This window comes from Epinephelus lanceolatus, chromosome 16, assembly GCF_041903045.1.
Source record: "Epinephelus lanceolatus isolate andai-2023 chromosome 16, ASM4190304v1, whole genome shotgun sequence".
NCBI classification, from domain to species: Eukaryota; Metazoa; Chordata; class Actinopteri; order Perciformes; family Serranidae; genus Epinephelus; species Epinephelus lanceolatus.
The window spans coordinates 9,848,918-9,868,820 of NC_135749.1; the positions used below are offsets into that span (position 1 = coordinate 9,848,918).

The 19,903-nt window shown below is 42.5% G+C and overlaps 1 protein-coding gene across 4 annotated transcripts in view; it reads left to right on the forward strand.

The window, feature by feature from the left end:
- glcci1a (glucocorticoid induced 1a) overlaps positions 1–14,954 on the forward strand; it is a 30,687-nt gene extending 15,733 nt beyond the window's left edge. The window contains exons 3-8 of one of the 4 annotated variants that reach the window (XM_033636920.2): positions 1,772–1,861; positions 7,450–7,605; positions 7,869–8,018; positions 8,153–8,363; positions 9,903–10,023; positions 10,118–14,954. In XM_033636920.2, the coding sequence (XP_033492811.2) occupies positions 1,772–1,861; positions 7,450–7,605; positions 7,869–8,018; positions 8,153–8,363; positions 9,903–10,023; positions 10,118–10,433 (1,044 nt within the window). In that variant the 3' untranslated portion in view covers positions 10,434–14,954. Of the gene's footprint in view, positions 1–1,771; positions 1,862–7,449; positions 7,606–7,865; positions 8,019–8,152; positions 8,364–9,902; positions 10,024–10,117 lie in introns of all 4 variants that reach the window. The other 3 variants (XM_033636918.2, XM_033636922.2, XM_033636919.2) reach the window with 3 other exon arrangements.
- Positions 14,955–19,903: the final 4,949 nt, after the last annotated feature.

A 19,903-nucleotide genomic window follows, 5' to 3' on the forward strand; every position in this document is an offset into this window, starting at 1 on the left:
GTGTGACACTGCTGTTTGACTCATGTCTTCTTCCTCACACTCCTGCCTGATAGGTTTTATAATCCACCAGTCATCAACCTTCCTGTGGTGTCAACTCTAACCTAATCCCCTAACCTAAACAAATTCCATAAAGAAAGTTTGTATTAAAAAGTCAAATATCTGATATCTGCAGACAGCTGGCTAGCTAGCATTAGCTCCCAACAGGTAGAGACAGACTGAAAAAAGTAGAAAATTAGATGACACCCAGGGTTAGCCAGGAAAAAACACTTCCAGAGGACTACTTTTTTAACGGTTTCAAGACATGTCAACATCCCTTTTAAATATTTTGGTCATTTTTAACTACATCTTTTGAACGGATAAAGGATTTTAAGTTTGGAGGAACAAGCTGAGTTAACCGGTAACCTGCTCTGTATGTAACAGAGTGAAGTCAGACAACAGCAGAGAGGCCGCGGCGCAGATGAAGGGAATATAACTTCAAGATTACTCTAGTTAACGACAACTACGCTTGTTACTGTAAGTTAGTGCGATAAAACCTCTGCCAGCCAAGCCAATACTTTATCAATACATGTGATCAGCATGTAGAAAGCCATATTTCAATCTATTATGATTCACGATCGCGGTCGACACAAGCACATCGTGCGTGCGGTGCTAACAGCAAAGTGTTAAAGACAAACTAAAATTAAAGCTGTCTGTATGTAGGCTAACACTTTATCTTAAAATATACCCTAGGCAGCTGACCTGCAGACAGTGAGTCTCCTCTGTAGAGGATAAAAGCAGTAACAGCGCCAGGTCACCATCAGTCGGGCATCCCTCCTCCTCTTTCAGCTCTTGCCAGCGTGTGAAAGCTGGGCCAGTATTAATCTTTGTTTGAGCTCTTGTTTTATCGCTCTTCCGTTTTCTTTTCTTTGTCTCCTCGGACAACACATTCACCTTCTTCCTTTTCTTTGTCGCTTCAGCCGTGACAACCACTTCTAACTTCGTTCACCTCAGTTCAGCTACGCCACTTTAAAGAGAGGAGGGGGATATGACGTATGCCGTAAAGCAGACAAATTTTGTAGTCCTTTTTGTGTCGGGGTTCCTACCCAAACCCCGAAACTGCATAGTGCCAGTGGAAGTGAAACAGACGCTCTCAAGCAATGACGGACGTGTCATCCAACCTATTGTGAGTTGATGTACATCACAAGGATCTTGGATATATATTTTGAGGGTTCAAAAACTCCATTGTGTTGCTTTAAAAACAAGCTGAGCTAACTTTAGCAGCAGCTCACCTGGCAGCTTCTTCTGACGGCTGGCCACTGAGGCCTTTACTATGAAGCAGTTCACTATTGTAAGTTCTACTGCTAACAAATGCAAGCCAAGATGCCATCTGAATGTTTGAGAGTATGGCTTTTCTACATGCCACTCCATTCACATTATGTGTGTCGAATGAAGTACTCTATTGGTATCAGTATCACTTTAAGGAAACTGGTGTTGGTATTGGTATCCTAATTTTTTTTTAAACAATACCCAATGTTATGCAGAGCCCAGCTCAGCTTTCACTGTGGGTTTGTATGCACATGTGTGTCTGCCCATGTGGTTTCAGTAATTTCTTTGACAGACTTTAGTCAATACGATCTAATCATGATTTATAGGATCAATGGCCACAAGTACAAAAATAACATTCAAATTGTAATAAATTGGACTGATCCTTCAATAATGAGTGATTACTCTGTTAAAGAAGCTCAGATCCAGGTGTGCGTAAAGTAATGTGTTGCTGTGATGTTCTTTCTAGACTCCTGGATGTTGGAGTGAGGAAAGGAGAGAGAAGAGGAGCACCCACCAGCGCTCTGCATCCTGGAGCAGCGCCGACCAGCTCAAAGAGGCATGACACTAACATGAATACAGACACACACACACATATTTAGGCCTTTTGTTTGATGCACATGTCTGTACATGTGCATAACATGGAGTCATAGACACATGCAGCACTAGGTTACAGGTTGTCTTGGGTGCTTCAGGTTTACTCTGTAGCTTATCCCCACCCCACACATGCTTCACAGATATTATGGGGCCCTGCAAATGTAAATTAAAACTGATAAAGAAACAGCCCACATTTTCAGTTTCAGTCCGGTTATGGTTGCTTTGCACAAACTGCTACTGCTCTGTCTGCCGTCACAAACCGCCGTCAAACTAGAGGACCACAGTGGTTCACCATTTTTTGATGTATCATAGTGACCTGTACAGGACTGCCGGTTGGCCTTAGTCGTGAACTCATTATTCTGTGTTTATGTAGCTGTTTATTTATGTCGCCTACGTATATATTTACATCACCTCTACAGCAAGAAAAACTGCCTCACAAAATCCTCCCAGTGACCTGTGCTGGAGCACTGAAGATTTCCCGTCTTAGTTTGGCAAAAAGAAAAAGTTTGCTCCACCCAGATTGATATCTGCACGACGATATGACATTGGATGACTCTATTTCTTTTGCTTATGTGAAGGAAGAGGTTGAATGAAGAGGCGCACCCCTCTGAGGGGGATACAGGAGAGTCTAAGGGAGGGCGCAGAGGGAGAGACGCAAGGCAAAGATACTGAGTGTGGTGAAAGGAGCAGGAGAACAAAGGCAGTCTCTACCTGCAGAACTTGACAGAGAAGCATCCCATTTTGGAATTTTTCGCTTAACTCTAAAAGTTAATATATGATATTGTTAAATAAAAGTTAAATAAGGCTACATGATGAGGAGAAGGCTTCAATACACATGATCAATATTGGCCGATTCGTGATCGTCCCCAAACTCTCAACATGTTTCCGTGTGGCAGAAGTTATGAAAGAGTAGTGAATGTGTCTGTATTATTGACATTTTCCCCAGGCTGTATAATTTCCTGTGTGACATCACAGCTTTGGTGTACGTGTCATTATGGTGCTGATGGTTTACAGCAGCAACAGACACATCCTCTGAAGCTGCACCCGGCATGTCACTATCAGCCACTCTCAGCTCTTCCCTGCTGATACTCAGCAGCAGCAGGGAGGTGGCAGATAACGCTATCTCATTCTTTAACTACCCACTTCCCCTCTTTGCAATGGCCATAACCCGCTGCAATTTATGGTCAGCCAAGTCCCAGCTGGCTCCTCTCCGCCTCCTGCAGCAGAGGGAACAATAAGGGCCGGCCGGATGACGGCTCAGCCCTCGCTAATGTGCGCACGGGCACGTTACTTAGTTACAGGGCTGCAGGAGAGCGGTGCTGACACAGATTCCACAGATGTCAATAGACAAGCTACAAGGAGGAAGAGGAGAGAGGGGGCAGACCGGAGCGGTGCAGCTGTTTCAGAGAACCACAGAAATGTTAGCGGGAATATTAGTGCGCATAATGATCAGTCTTATCCTGCCTGTATCTGAATGATAGTATGAGAGAGGAGCTGTGTTGGAGCTGGTCCTTTTTTTAGTCAAAGCAAACATTGTCTTGGTCAAAGAAACTCTGAGTTTTAGTTGGCTGCTCTGGCAAAGTTGTGGTAAAACTATTGCAAGATGAAATGGGAATGTTTTAGTAGTAATGTTTTGTAAGGTTGAGGTTTTCTGACCTCTGGCTTTTTGTGACCTTTAAGACAGTGAGTGGTTGTCTGCAGTCCAGCAGGAATAGGCAGTGGTAAAACTGCCATGATGACGCCACTCCTGGTTTCATCAGTTCCGATTGTGATCCAAACTGTTGCTGTTGTTAGTCTTATAGTGTATATACCAAAATAACTAAAGACTAGTCCATACCCATTGGTTGCTTTGTCACCTTCTACCTATGCCAATCCTCAATGCCTATGTGCAGTTTCACATAGATTGACCACGTCAGTGAGTAGAAAAAACGTGGAACAGACAGAATGACTGACTGACAGAATGACACACTGACAATTTCCGTGATTATGTACAGCATACCATACCATGACTTAGTCATACCTAAAATTAGAATAAAACAACAACATTGGTCCACAGGGGGAGCCACAGCGATCGGTCGCATTGTAGCCATTTTTAAGCATTTTTCTGTTGTTATAGCGCCACCCAGTTGCCAATTAGAGTTAAATTTCTCCAGTCACCTTGAGGCGTCCTGTTCTACATATCTACCAAGTTTAGTAAAAATCCATATGGCGGTTAGGCCTAGATAAGAAATTAGCTCTCTAGCGCCCCCATTTTGTTTGATGGGGTCAATAATGGAGGGGTCCCCTCAGATTATGTGTGGTCAAATGCCTACAAAGTTGCGTGGTGATGGGTGAAACCCTTGAGATGTTATACACCTTTATGTGATGAGCCACGCCCTCCGCAATATTCATTGCCTTATAGAAGCTCAGTTTTAGTAAGTTTTCCAACTTTTGCCAAGAGGGAACTTTAGATATTGGTCCCTAGATTATGTTCACCCAGTTTCATGCATATCGCTCAAACTTCCTAGGAAGAGATCGATTTTAAGTGTTTTTCAAAAAATTCAAAATGGCGGAAAATCTATATAACTGGAAGTTATGGGTTCTTGAGGCAAATTTGTTCCTCATGAGGAGAGGCATCTCTGTGCAAAGTTTCATGTCTCTACGACATACGGGGCATGAGATATGCCCATTCAAAGTTTGCAATTTCAATCGGTTGCTATAGCGCCCCCCTTTGGCCAATTGATGTAATATTGCTTCATTCGCATCCTCCCATGACCCTCTACCACTGTGCCAAATTTCACATGGATTGACCGAGTCAGTGAGGAGAAAAACGTGGAACAGACACACAGACAGAGTTTTCGTCATTATATAGTAAGATGAGAGGGCCAGGGTATCACCAAAGGGCCTGGTGATATCAGAGAATAATGAGTTAAACTGGACCAACTATTATGTTCAGTGTATTTTTGTTCAATTAAGTGATTATTTGATAACTGATAATGCCCAACACAAGGTCTCTGAGACAAAGGGGGTGTTATCAAATTCCTTGTTTTGTCAGAAGCTCTGATAGTTCTGTTATTCTTGTATCAGTCCTCTGATCATCTGTCTAATTTTTAGCCTTTGAATACCTATTAGTTTATTTGACTATGGAAAATATGAAGCTGTGACTGCACACACTGTTGTCAGCTCACTGCAATTTAATGTCAGACTCAGTCCACTGTCTGTTGTAGAAAACCTGAAAAGCACATGGCCCTGAGTGAAGCCTGAGGAGGAAACAAAAACGTTCAGGACTGCACAGTGTGACTGGTTCAGTGGTCCAAATATAGGGATCACGTAGCAGCCGTTTGAGACAGAGCCTGCATTGATAAGTACCGCATGTGTTCTGTTGCTTCTGTAAAGAAGGACAGTGTCAGAACTGTGTGAGGGAACATGTATGGACATGTCCCAGAGTACTGGTTGTACGGTGGAGGAGTGGGAGTTCCTTCATCCTGTCTCTTTAATCCCTACTCCACTAACATGAAACGGGCTCAGTTGTGGTTATTTTGAACCGTTCGCAGCATCTCGACCAAAAATAAGTTGGTTTAGATCTTGAAAAGTTGGTTCCCACTAGAAAATAGCAGGTTTTCCTTGATCTGAAGTGCAAACAGTCATATTCTGCTGGTAGGAAAGGGGGGGATGGGAGTCTTTCTCGTAGTAGTTTTCTACGTCTTCTTAACAATCCGTGCTTTTTTTTTGGGAATAAAAACTAAAATCTGCAATAAAAGAACAACAGTTCACAGATAATCAGTGCTATCCACCATTACTGTTTACCTCTGTTGTGCATGCTGCAACGTTCTCGGTTAATGATGCATCCTTGATTGCTATGGTTTTGCTCAAAACTGGTACTGGTTCAATAGATATTGCCATTGTTCCAGAAGTCAGAAAGGAACCGGTTTAAGAATCCAGAGTTAAGTGTGAAAATTTACTTAAAGATAAAGTTAATGTGTGTGAAATGACTTTATCTACATCCATGGCAGAAGCAGAGTTCAAACAAGAACTGACAGTGCAGGTGTCGTCTGTCATTTCTACTAGCTGCTCTGGGAACAGTGACATCTGGTGGACTTGTGTTGAGTCAATAAACTGCATCTCCATTTTGTAGCTTTACTTCCTATTGAGAATCTAATGCTGTGAGAGATAGTAGAGAGACACAGGACACATGGGGAGAAAAAGGAGGAAGACAACCAGGACGGACCACTGTCAAACACAAGTGTAACTATAACAGTGCATGTCATAAGTGCTGGAACAGAGCCATCATTAATGTTGTTAGTTCCACCTGTGTTTTTAATGCTATAACATATCTCAAGCTGTGTTCTGTGTAAAAAGCCTGTGAATCTGATGCATTAAGCAGCAGTGAAGACAGAAGTTTGCTGTTCTTGTACGCCTGTTAAGATTTAGGTTAAGGATTTATTCATTAGTGTTTGACAAGGTTTTTTTTTGTGTGAATCAAATCTTCATCCAACTTGCTAACTTTTCCAAAGCGTTCAAAGATATTGCGCACTCTTCATCACTTGTCATCAGCAGATGGAGTTTGCTCTGTTGTCATGTCATATTTTCAAGAAAACAAAAAGCAGTGTTGCTCATTCAGCAAATACAAAAATATGAAAAGGTCTCAGAGATGCTGAGCCCTACACGTTTGTAGTGTTGGTTCTCTTCAGCTTCTGCCCAGTTCACACCAACGAGACGAAGCTGTTTTAGAACATACGGTCTGAGCTCAACTCAAGCCGGCTGATGGTGTCACCTGCAACTCCGCTGGTCAAATCACCAGCGGCTGGTTTTAGAACATGAAACACGTCACCTGTTTCTGCAGCCACTCAGCTTGTAGTGAAGTCAGCTGGTCAATTCAAAATGACCGCAGACAGCGTGTTTGCTTGCTGCGGCAGGTGCTCCATCTCCACCGAACCCTTTGTTTCTGTCCTAACGGCGTGCTGGTGTTGGACCGTGGGTCACTGCTGCTGCTTGCTATATGTGCTTATGCCCCGCCACACACACATTCTCACTGACTGATTAATTGGTGCTGGTTATTTATATTATTGTGGCGTATTTATTATGAATACAGTCCATCTGATGCTAGTGTTGTTTCTGTTTTTCACTGTTTCATCACTTCTACACATGCAGCTGTAGCCAGTATCTCACTATCACTATCCTCATTCATATTTTAAGAACCTACAAATTATATTCAGCCACAAAATAAGTCTGAAAAGCTGGAAATCAGAACAGAAGTACAGAGAGCTGTTGCATAGAGATGATACACCGTCTCATCTAGTTGCATTGGTGTGAACTGGCAGGTTTGTAGAACGTTGCAGAATGGCGCATTGCTAAGTAGTTGCGTGTTTCGGCTTGCCTCATCGCAAATCTTTGGTCTAAACTGGGCTTTAGGTGATAACATCACGGCAAACACGACAAAGTCTAACTGCCCAGGAAACATTTTATTATGGAGTTATGTGTGGACTTGGATACAATATCGTCCAGGTCCACCTACTTGCTAAATGTTAACGTCTCTCTTCTGTCTCCTCCTGCTCTCCTGTTTGATTCCAGCAGATTGCGAAGCTCCGACATCAGCTCCAGCGCAGCAAACAAGGAGGACGCCACAGTAAAGACAAGGACCAACTGTCCCCTCTGCAGTGCAACACCATCACCTACACCGCCCTCACCAGCACCACAAACCACACCTCCACAGCCAGCCAAGTTCAGGTAGGACACTGCTTGAAAAAAATCAGAGATGTCAAGGTGGTCAGGCTGTGCTGAAAATATTCACACATATTCACTGACTGGAGAACATATTAGTACACCCATGTGGGTAGAAGAGTTTGGTCCATCTGAATCATGATCAGTTCTAGTAAGTCAGTCAGTCAGTCAGTACATAATTAAGCGCACTGACAGACTGGGATATTAAACCTCAAGTACAGTTTCTCTCTCTAATCAAACACTGTGTCTGTGTGTGTGTTCTGCAGCAGTTTTCCATGTCGAAGTCGGCCCAGATGCCGCTGTCCAACATCACAGTGCCAAAGCCTTCCATCTCCAGGGTGCCCAGCAGCATGGAGGGCATCAACCATGAGCTGGAGAAGGTCTTCATCAAAGACAATGGAGAGAAAGAGGAGCTCAAGGTGAGGCTCTGTTTTATTTAAACTCATACAGGGATGCTTCTCAACCCACAGTGTGTTGATCTACCTCGTCCCAGCTCTGATTAGTATTCTGTCCTCTCTCCCTGCTGTCTGTCTCTTGTTGTCGGACTCTACAGTCCCTGGAGGTTCCTGATGGGCGGCGGGCACCCTTCCCTCCCCAGCAGCGCAGCAGCAGCACCCGCAGCGTGGACACCCAGACTCCATCAGCCCCCGGCCGGTCCAGCAGCTGCTCCAGCCTGTCGCCCTGCCCCTCGCCTGCCTGCCCACCAGGATCACATGATGGCAGTCCTTACTCCACAGAGGATCTACTGTACGACCGGGATAAAGGTAAAGAACATCAAACTGTTGTTGTTGGAGCATTGAAATGAAGGGCACAGTCATGATCACATGTTTCTGGTGGATCCTTAAAAACTCTGATTTAAGTTAATGCATCCCTGAAATTGCACAACAGACTGAATTGGCATGATGTCTACTTTTTTCCTTTTATACTTTTTTTTGTTTTATACAGCGTTGAGCTGTTTCAGTAGCTGTGACCTTTTATTCTAGCAGCTAATGTGCACAGAATATTGCTCCATATTTAAAAGTCTGGTGATATCGTATGTTTTTCTTCTTGTCAGTTAATCCTATGTGCAGACTACATCAACACTGAATGCATCCTACTCACAAGTATTGTGTGCATCAGAGCCTGATTTACTCCTCTGTAACTGTCTTTCTTTTATTTTGTTCTTTGTTTGGTGTTAACATGCAAAAAACACGTTGCTCACTGTCCACCCTCTGGTTAGCTTGCCGTAGCCACTCTGCACTGCGCACCACCTGAGACGGGTGAGAACTAGCTAGCGGTGCCATTTGGCAGTTACTTCTGGTGACGTTGTCCTGACCCATGATGATGGGACAGTGTTGAGGCTCATGGTGGCCACCCTTCTGTGTCCACCCAGGTGGCCCAGGTGAGAAAGTGGCTTAATTTTGAGTTGCAAAGCCACCTTTAGCATTGTTTACTACCATATGTTAGCGCCACTAGCCGTGCTGATGCTGCTAACAGAGCTAACAGTGATAACATAGTTAACAATAGCCCTACCACCATGGGTTGGGATGACGTTAACAGGGGTAATTGCGCAATGAGTGGCGCTGCTAGCTAGTTCCCACCTGACCCCAATGGTGCGCAGTGCTCAACGGCTAAGGCTGGCTAACTGGTGTAGCATGAATACCTTGTTACCTTTCATGTGGTACAGTATGTTGCTGGTAAACTGAAGAGCAAAATTAACCAACAGATCGACATGTGGAGCCAGTCAAAAATGTTCTTTGTTGGTGACATCCCTACTGTGAATCACTGGGCATGGAGCTGAGTGTCACAGACAGGTTCGGGAAGTTAAAACACTGAGTTTGAATGGTTTTGATCTTTTCATTGAGTTTGTTTGTCCATCTATTAAATCCACAGCAACTCTGACCTCACAACAAGCTGTTCCCCTGAGGAGCTAAGCGGACAGCAGTCTGAAGTCTCACATCTATAATTTAATACACAGAAATAACTCTATAGATTTTTTTTTACTCATTTATTTATTTCATTTCCCTCTGTCTCATATAGTTCTATACGCCCACAGTGAAAGTTTGGGCCCTGATTAATCATTGTAAAGTGTAGATTGTCAGCTGCCTATGGAGATTCCTCACTAAGTACCCCAGAGAAGTAAAGAAAACACAGATGAGAGTTCAGTGTTTGGATTTGGAATCAGACTTGATTGTTATATTTAAAAGCGCATCTTCTCCGTGAGGCGGCCGAGTGCTGGACTTAAAAAATGTAGCACTTAAAAACACTCTGCCAGTGCTGATTGCCCTCGGGCCAGTTTCTACCCTGTATCTCTGTGTTCACAGACAGTGGAAGCAGCTCACCACTGCCCAAGTTTGCCTCCTCGCCCAAACCCAACAACAGTTACATGTTCAAGCGAGAGCCGCCAGAGGGCTGTGAGAAGATTAAAGCTTTTGAGGAGATGAGGTATAGACTGTTTGATACTTGTGCTGAATTTAAAGTCTCTCTGCCACCCCAGGAATGTCTGATCCCCACTGACACTGCACATGTTTCTCCGCAGCTCCAGGCAGTCCACATCAGCATCGGTCCCCCTCTTCTCCTGCCCCGACAAAAACAAGGTCAACTTCATCCCGACGGGCTCGGCGTTCTGCCCCGTCAAACTCCCCGGTTCCCTGCACCTCACCCCGGCCCTGGAGCCCGAGGAGGATGAGGACAACGCGGAGGCGGCCTCCGGCTCAGAGCCCCAGGGGGCCACATCGCTCTACGGAGCCCCCACTCAGGTCTCCACGAGCACCAGCACAGACGACCCCCCGGAGGAGCCCGGCTCGCCCTCAGAGACTGCAGACCCCCAGACAGACAGCCCGGCCATCAGCTAGACCTGAGCAGAGCTGGCCTCTGACTCCGGGATCCACACTAGCGACCACCGACCATCACCACTGACTGTCCAACCAACACCTCCCTCTGCTCTGCCAGGGGAGCCTCCGTCTCTCTGTGCTGACCCCCTCCACCCCCCTTCTATCTCTGCATGACGTAGCAACAATGTCCCGAATAAACACCACCGCCACCACAAAGACTCGCCACCTTAATATTCTGTCCTGCATAATGTCTGAGCTGTTGTTGGCAGGGAAGGACCTGATGGTTAAAGGTTATCATATGCAGGCATCGGAGGGAAGAATGGAGCACGATGGATGGGGGGAGGGGCATGCATTTTAAACTGGTAGTATATTTCTGATTAAATTATGTGTTGTGTTCTGTTTCAACATTCACAGTATGAATAAGCTCTCTAAACATATATATACACATATATCTCTATGAAAAGAAAGAAAAATGCTTGTTTAAAAAAAAAATCCAAAACTGTGTATTGCTGTGTTATGTACCTAACAGGAAAACAGCTGTACTATTCAGGATTATGTTTACACTATCCAGGTCACATTGTTAAACCCTGTCTAAAAAAAAAATGCAATGAGAAAATAATTTGGGCAACGAGAAAATAATGACAAAATGGCCTCAAATTGGTTGCACAGTGTCTGCATCTGGCCTCGCTTCAGGTATTTCACAATCAGAGTCTATACTCAGGTAATTTGGAATGTATGTCCATACAAATATCTGCAGCTTGACAAAGCAGAACAGATTCACTGTCATTTATTCCTGGTTTTTCTCATTCCCAGACAAATCATTCCTTTCTGTTCCAGAGTCCAGTCTGAGACTAGACTGGCGACAGCTAGCTGCATAGGGTTGAAGACGTGGGCATCCCCTCACGGTTGCCTTCTCGGACTGGTGGTGGGATACTGTACGGACCACACACACTGTGACTGATGGCATTAATAGCTGTGTGTGTGTTGATGGAAGCATGCTGGACAGAGACTTGGATGACGTACAGTGGTTGTCTGATATTTACGCCTGCAGACGGTATGTGATCGGCTCCCCTGAGCCCGTTGACAGTGGACCAGAAGCGGACAAGTCTGCAGTACCGTCTCGTGAAGATACAATCAAACTGCAGCATTTGGATCTTTAGAGGTGCACATTGGAGGTATAGTTGTGCAAACATTTCTCTGAGGTAGAAATGATCTTATGAGTTAAACCTCAGTTTTGTAGCCAAAGAGTTTTCTTGTGCAATTCATCTTAACATTATCAAGGCTAGAGCGAGAACGATACTGTGCTCTGTGGCTGATATTTGTGAGTTTAACAAACAATAACAATACATTGGCCAATATTTGGTTTTTAATATTTTCTTTTTAATGAGAATCCCTTTAGGTTGGACGATCAAAGACTTCTGGCTAAGAGAAGTACCAAACAGGACATTTCCCATTTTGAAAAATCTCTCTGGTTCTCCGTCAGCCAACATTTCTTCCTGTGATATCGGCCAATAAAACTGGCCTGGCAGATGTATTATAGCTTAAAAAACACAGTTTGGATGAACAAGAACTAACAAGTAATTGATTGGAAAGAAACCCGGTTATTAAGGCACTAGTCAGTCTTCGTCGGCTGTTTTGCTTTTGCAGATTTAGAATGTCGACTTGGCATCGGATCTGACAAAACCTGTTGGGTATTAAAATCACTCTGATTGGCAGTTCAGCTCAGTGCAGAGAAACGGATGTGAGAAAAGGAAAGGAACAACTTCAGTCAAGAGAATGTTAGATTGAAACAAACTTGTTATATTAGGTAAGATTATTTCTTGAACCATCGAGCTCGCAAATGTTTGTGTTAATATTTGCTAGCACACGTTAAATATGCTTTGTTTTTTCAACATTGGATTTTGTTGATTATGAGCTAACTGGCTAGCTAGCGTCTTAAATCCGTCCTGTTGTTCGTCACATTTCCCCTTTTTGAATGACGAATACAGACTACCGCCACCTGCTGGCATGGAGAGTTATTTCCACACACAGGTGCAGAATATACATGCTAGTTGAGATGTGTTCAAGCTCAACCTTTCGGCGAAGACACAGGCGTCGTTATGCGACCTTTGCACTTGCTAGTTCTTTGACATCTGCTTGGTGTGTCTGGATCTTAAAACATCAGACAAAATGCAACAGGAGCTGAAGTAGTCCTAAAATCAGTAATATTATACAGCAATATCAGTTTAGATTTTGCTAGCATTAGCTGATATTAGCCACCATAAGCTATGAGTCATACCAGATGAAGTAAGGCTGTAGCACTTAAGTCTCTAAGTGTATTGAATTGACCAACAGTGTTTTTAGGTTCATGATTTTAACTTTTCGATTGCAAAAGGAAACATTTATTTCCTCTTTTAAAAGTGACGTGTTCATACAAAACAGTAGCACAAGCTTCGCGTTATCCACCATAAGCTACAAGTCATCACTTTGCAAAAAAATCTTGTTTGAATGGCTGAGAACGAACACGCAATTCTCGTCAGTGAATTCAGCCACAGCCTACTCTGCCTAATCTCACTTATGTTGCAGAACTTGCAGTGCCACGCTAGAGTTAACATAGCGGTCAGGCAACAGATGTAAAGCTTGCTGCGCTTACAATTATTCCCATATCACGCAGTAGTTTGAACTTAGAATTAGAACTTTTTTAGAGATATCAAAGTTTGAATATCAGCAACAAAACAATTCTTTCTTCAGCAGCTTACTTTGAGTATAAATGCAAAACGTCTCAAATGTTTAAAGTTGTCTAAACACAAACAGGTGCTTGCACAGTCATTCTTATTAAACAACACACAGCCTCACCCTAATTGGTGAAGTGATGATTTAAAGCTGCGCTGATAAATATTCTTCTATCCAAAATGAATCAAATGGCTTTGTTCAGTGTGAAAGGGTTCAGTTGTAGTGATGAACCCACGGAGTATTTCACCCTCTATTTAGCTCATTGTTTTGGTTTTAAACTCCCTCTCTTTACTATCTGCCAACCACCAGATGTTATACAGAGAGTGGATCATTAAGCAGCTAAAGCCAGATACATCTTAAGAGTAGCTGAGGATGCTAATGTTGCTCTGTGTCTGCTGGATATGAGAAAGCAATTGTCGTTTAGCTTGTTCTACTGCCCCTAAAGCCGCTTTCCCACCAGACATTTTCGGTGTAGAGGTGGTACTTAACCTGTAAGGACATGTGCCTAAATACTAGATCTGTCCAGCATTTCCAGTGAGACAGCGCTAGGAGGAGCTCTCTGTCCAGTTCTCGCTGTATTTCCTCTTCACCTGTGATGCAGAGGAACGTCTGCACCTCACTGCAAAAACAACTGCTCTAATGTGTCACCAACTGAACCTGACAGCTTGCCTGAAACCAGAAAAATAATTATAAATGCAGCTTTGAATCAAAAACTACCTGATAATAGAATCAGTAAACATTACAAATTGGACGCCAGTTTTCTGTACAGTTTTGCAAAGTAAGTGCTATAGACGCAGTAGCACTTTTCGGCCAGTACCACGAAAGTATTTAGGTCGGACACCCGTTCCTGGGCGACAGTAGCCACACAGTTTGCACAAGCTATAAACGAACTATAGCCATACAAGATGAATGTTTGCACAACCTCTAACTCCAATCTGCATATCTAAACTTAGACTGTTCTGATAATCCAGATAATTTCTATTCCATTAAATGCATTCCATGAGATTTTAGCATTTGAGACATAAATAGACTCATGATGATCCATTCCTAAAATATCTCTCAGCCTTTTGATTTGATCGCTTTAAGAGACTAGCTACAGTACTAAGAGATGTTTGGTTGCAGATACAGTCGCGCCTTCATGTGTTTGATGCACAGATAAAAGGATCACACTGGCCTGCCTCCCTCTCACTGTCTGTCTGTTATTACTGAGTGTTGTAGGCACCCTGATGCTACCACCAAGCAACAAAACCTGAACATCTCATGTATCCTCTAGGCTGTTAAATGAGCATCGCCATGCCCAAGTGTAAATGATACACCACTTTCATTTGCAAGAGTGAAGCATAACCCACGTTTATTTTGATATCTGGTGTGCTTGTGGAATCCCTGCATTGACGCTCCATTCATATTTTGTATATATGTGGCTTTTAAAGAGGCTCAATGCAATGTTGTGGTTTCTTAAAACATTTCAGCACCTTACCAAGAGCTATGGCTTTCCCAATGTCCCACATATACTCGGCATTGGTAAACTAGATGTGTGCAATAATAGGAAAAAAAAAAATCAAAAAAACGTGTTGTCCTCCCGGATGTTGTCCGTTCTTTGACACAAGCGTCTCATCTTGCATTCCTTTGGTTTTGAGCATGGGGGCTGGATCAGCAAGTAGTTTGTTGCTAAAGCCATCAACTGATACAAAACCAGCACTGAGAGTGACCAGAGCACATCACTGGCAGGTCAGAGTGTTCATCAACTCACTACATGATACTCCTTGTGTAACCTGCAGTGTCAAAGTTCATGCACAATGGCAATAAAAAGACTATTGGTTGTTTTGTCCACTTTTTAGTATGTGTGTTTCAGTGAGGGGAGAATCTGAGCGTCACCACAGAAATACCTACAAGGTCTTTGTACATGTTGACAGCTACTGTTCCAGACACACACACACTTATCTTTTACCATCTTTATACAAACACACTCGTGAGCTTTAAGGCGTGCTATGCAGAAAATGTTGGTTGCACCGGTTTCACCAGTGAAAGTGAAAGCCAACCCCAGATTGGTTTTGCCTTACTATTATCTGCAGTTATCGTAGCTTCCTCTTGGATGTGTGTAGTTTACGGTCAGTCACCTGCTCCCTACTCACCTCACCTACTCAACACAGTCTAATTGCGGCTAGTTAAACACTGACACTCCCAGGTTGTCAAACACCATGGCTTTGTTGTGCCCGTTGTGTGTGATACCGCTACCAAAGTCACCCTTATGGGTCTATATGAGGCACTGCTGTCTTTACTTTTGGTTTCACATGGGATTCAAACTGTGATCTCTTGGCTGAAAGCGTGTTTGTTTGACCCTTTACAGACTTTCTTGCTCTTTATACTACTTGGATTGCTGTGGAGGGGTTTACATCGGAATTAGCTGAAAGCACAGAGCATTTCATAGAGATGCCAAAGGGTGCGTTTGGTGTCAGTATCACATGCTGGGGGGGCGTGACAAAGCGTTGCTTTCTAGATGACTTGGGAATGAGAACGAGCTGACGTGCTGTGTCCGAAAAAGATCCCAAACACAGCAAAATAAGAAGAAACTAAAAAAACACAGGCACAGGACGAGGTCTTTGAAGATAAATACACCACCACACACCTGTGGTGGGTCATAAGTGATGATTGAGAGGAGTCTATGCATTGTTTTCGTAGGATACCTTTACCAACATTATTCATTTTTATCTGTTAAAGGGACACTTCACTCTGGGGATGGTAACCAATTTAAAAAAAAAAAAAAAACCTTTGGAGCTTTTGAGTAGGATGCACAATGTGCATTGTAATTCTTCCCAGTGTCATTTTTTGTGCTAATGGTGTAGCAGGACAGTACTACACTGATGGGTACAAGGGAGCAAGATCTGAAGTGAGGCAATAAAACAACAAAGGGAACTGGTACTATAGGTATTTTTAACACACTAAGGGGCACTGAAGATTAAGTACCTATTTAAAAAAAAAAAAAAAGTTTAAATTCTTATAATATAAGTTCCCTGATACCCTCTTATTCTCTAACATCACATCTTATTCCCTGACTTCTGAGAATGTTCACATTATAAACCCAGCCCATTTTGCCTTCCACACAGTCTAACCTAAATATGGCTGCATGTTTAGTATGTTTCAACATGGAGATCTTGTGTCTGAAATAAATACAGATATCAAAAGAACCAAAGGGAACCTCCTCACAATATGTGACTGGTAAATACTGCAGGTTCGTGTTACAGGTTATGCAGGTAGGTCTGCTAACCTTTAAATGGCATCTTAATAAGCAGGGAGTTGAGAATCAGAATCATTGTTTGGTCTAGTTGAGTGAAGTGTGCCCTCTACTGTTCACTTAAAATAGGGACTAAATTGCAGCACACAAGTTGAAGAGCTGATGGGACTGTATTTCACTGTGGTTGTACAATGACTGGTGAATAATTGTTATTTTATGTTATCATTATGAATCAATAATTTAGATGTAGTCCAGGTCTGAAGTTCAGCTGTGAATCCACAGTCATCATCATCAACATTTATACAGTACAGTCACTGCTCCACAGGAATGAACGCAGGTACGTTAAAGCTGCTTTCTTACACAACTACCTCTGTCACTTCTTGTGTGAACAACCAAACACAACACCGTGAATACCTCGGAGGAGAAACTGAGTCTGAAAGCCACACTGTTGTGACTTTAAAAGGCAGGGACACACAGGACTGTACTCTGATTATGATTTGGGTGACCGACGAGACAAATTTGCACCAGGGTTGTACCATGAAACAAGTTCAATAGAGCCAGCTTAGATAGCTGGTCTTGTATGTATAGATATCTAAATACACTGTATTGAACCATTGTGTTGTGGTGGTTTTCTTACTTGTGTGTTCCTTAGCTTAACTCACCCACCATGGTCCTGTAAACTATGATTTTTCTGACACAGTTTACAAAGTCAACTAGTCAGTGCCCAGTTTTATCAGCCAGCCTGCACCATGGTTTAAAACAGTACAACAGTTACCATGGTCAAAATACATGTCCTCCTTTTTGTATTTCACAGATGATAACACTGAAAAGGTCAACGATATATTGACCGCTGAACTCGAAATGTCTTTGGTTTCATTTCAGAAATCTGGTGACCTGCAGGGGTCAGTCCCTGTACATATGGAGTATAGGGTGGAGAGAGAGTCCTGACGTGATGAAGAACCAGCAGTCTGCATGGTGAGATAACAACAATGAGCCTTTAAAAGATCAACAAGAGGTAACACTTAATATATGATAATTAATCTTAAGTTATTGGTTATTTGACTGTAAACAAACACTGAAATTGTAATTGTTAACGGTTGTGGTCTGCACCACAGATAAACACGGTGGGAGACGAGAATGATGGGATTACAAAAGAGTTAACACAACGACTCAGCAATGACAACTTTATTTTAAAATAAATTATATAATATATGATAGTATTAAAAAAACAAAATAGTTAAAAACAAACAAAAACATTTAAGCAAATTGAATAACTATTAATTAACCATTTATTAATGGTGACTATTATAAAGTGTGACCGATTACATTAAAATTACCAAACTGCTGACATTTGACCTACCATTTTTTTGACTGTCAATTTGTGTGAAGCTTGTGTATGAGAGCTGAATGCTTAAAATATGATATCTACTAAATGAATGCTGTGGTTAAATTAGATGAAACAATAATGGAACCACTTAATAGTTTAATTACAAATGCAATAAGGTTCAAAAACAGTTAATTCCACCTCAGTTTTTAAGCCGTAAAGCACTCAGAAAAAAGAATACTACCAGCTGGAACTTAAAATATAAGATATTACAAATTTAAATTTAAAGTACTGGTATAATTAAAATATCTGTTATTGGAGATAAAGATTTTCCTATTACAAAACAACCGTTGTGGAACAATCTACAATATTTCTTTTGCCCGTTTCACATCCTCTGATTTAACTGGCTCTGTGTATATGGTTTGGTTCTGAGATAAGTCTTCAGTTCAAGGCACCTAAATGAAAATAATGAACCCTTACAAACACACCTGCAGTGTGAGGTATGGAATAAGGCATTATGTGACATGTAGGACTGCGACCATGCAGCAGATGGCAGTAGACAACCACAGTAAAGCTGAAGCTGAAGAGGCTTCCTCCAGAAGAAACTAAAATGTCCTCATGATTTTTTAGTGAAATGTGCAAACAGTAAATACATGTTCCAGCTGCAGCGCATTATAGTCAATACGACACTCTATAATTCAGACATTTTGGCATAAAACTGGAACAGGAAATAGAAACATTTCCTTGCTTGACAGGAGAGATGTTACTCTAAAATGCAGATTGTCTAACAGGAAAACCATTGTTGGCCCTGTTTCAACTGCTAATCGGCTTTGTCACAAACTCGATTCTCCGTGCTAATCTCAACCTCCCAGCACATCCTAACTGGGCACATAGAACAAAGGTAAGACTCTTTTAAAGTCAAATTAGGGAGCAAAAAGACTCTTGTAATCCTCTGTTTTCTAGCCGTCTTAGCAATGCTGCTGTTTCTCCATTCAGACGCAGCTTCATGCTAAATCTAATCCCTATTTATCAAAGACAAAAAGATAATGGAACACATCGAATCAGCATCCGGCTGCTCGAACACACGTGCTTACGTGCGTGTGTGAAGACATTCTAAGTTCGCCGTGCCATCGCACAGGTTGGTTTGCCCTTCACTCTGAATTCACACCCCGACCAATCAAGACTTTAAATTAGCAGGTAGTTAGTGAAAGTCGTCCCCAATCAGAGCCCTCTCATTCAGCCAATCAGTCCTGCTGACATCGGGGGAGAGCTCAGAGGTTAAACACACACTTCCACAGTGTTCCTATAACACGATCTGCATAGGAGATTTTGGTTGTTGTTGTTGTTGTTGTTACCTGCTGGTTTTATCCACATGCTAATGAAAACACAGATTGAAAGCTGAGATGTAGAAACATTCTCGGGAGCAGAAATTGTTTTATACCTGAAGAGCTGCAGAGTCGCAGATTTTCTAGAACATGGGTACATAAGTAGAAGCTGGGGAGACATGAGATCAGTGTCAGCCAATATACCCCTATAGCCCTATCAGAGCTGGGGTGGCAGAAGCTGGACATTTCAACCATTTATCCATCACCCTAAAGGTCCAGTGTGTAGGATTTAGGGGCATCTATTGTTAGAAATGGTATAATATTCATAACTATGTTTTAATTAGTTTATAATCACCTAAGTAGAAGAATTGTTGAGCTTTTGTTACCTTACAATGGACCGTTTCTATCTACATACAGAGCGGGTCCTCTTCCATGGAGTCCGTCATGTTTGTTCTACAGTAGCCCAGGATGGACAAACCAAATACGAGTTCTAGATAGGGCCATTTTTTGAGTCGGTTACCATAGTTCTCCACATTTCTCTACACGCTTCACACATAGGAGAAGTTTCAGTTCTGCAACCTCATTGCTAGATGCCATCAAATGGCAACCTCAAATGCTAGCCATGAAGCTAATGTGGAAGTGCCAAAAACTGCAGTTCATCGAATGGCCACTTGAGGCTGGCTACAAAACAGTCACTTCCCAAAGACCCCCATGTTAAAATGCTCAGCTTTACAGCCAGCCACGAAAAAAAGGGTTTCGGTCTCTATAGCTAATTTCAACATTCATGACAAATGTACGAGTGAATTTTTATAAAACTCAACCGTTTACATTTTATTAAGACTTAAAGTTGCGCATATTTAAGGGCGGGGCCGCTTGAGTGACAGCCTGTCTGCAAGGC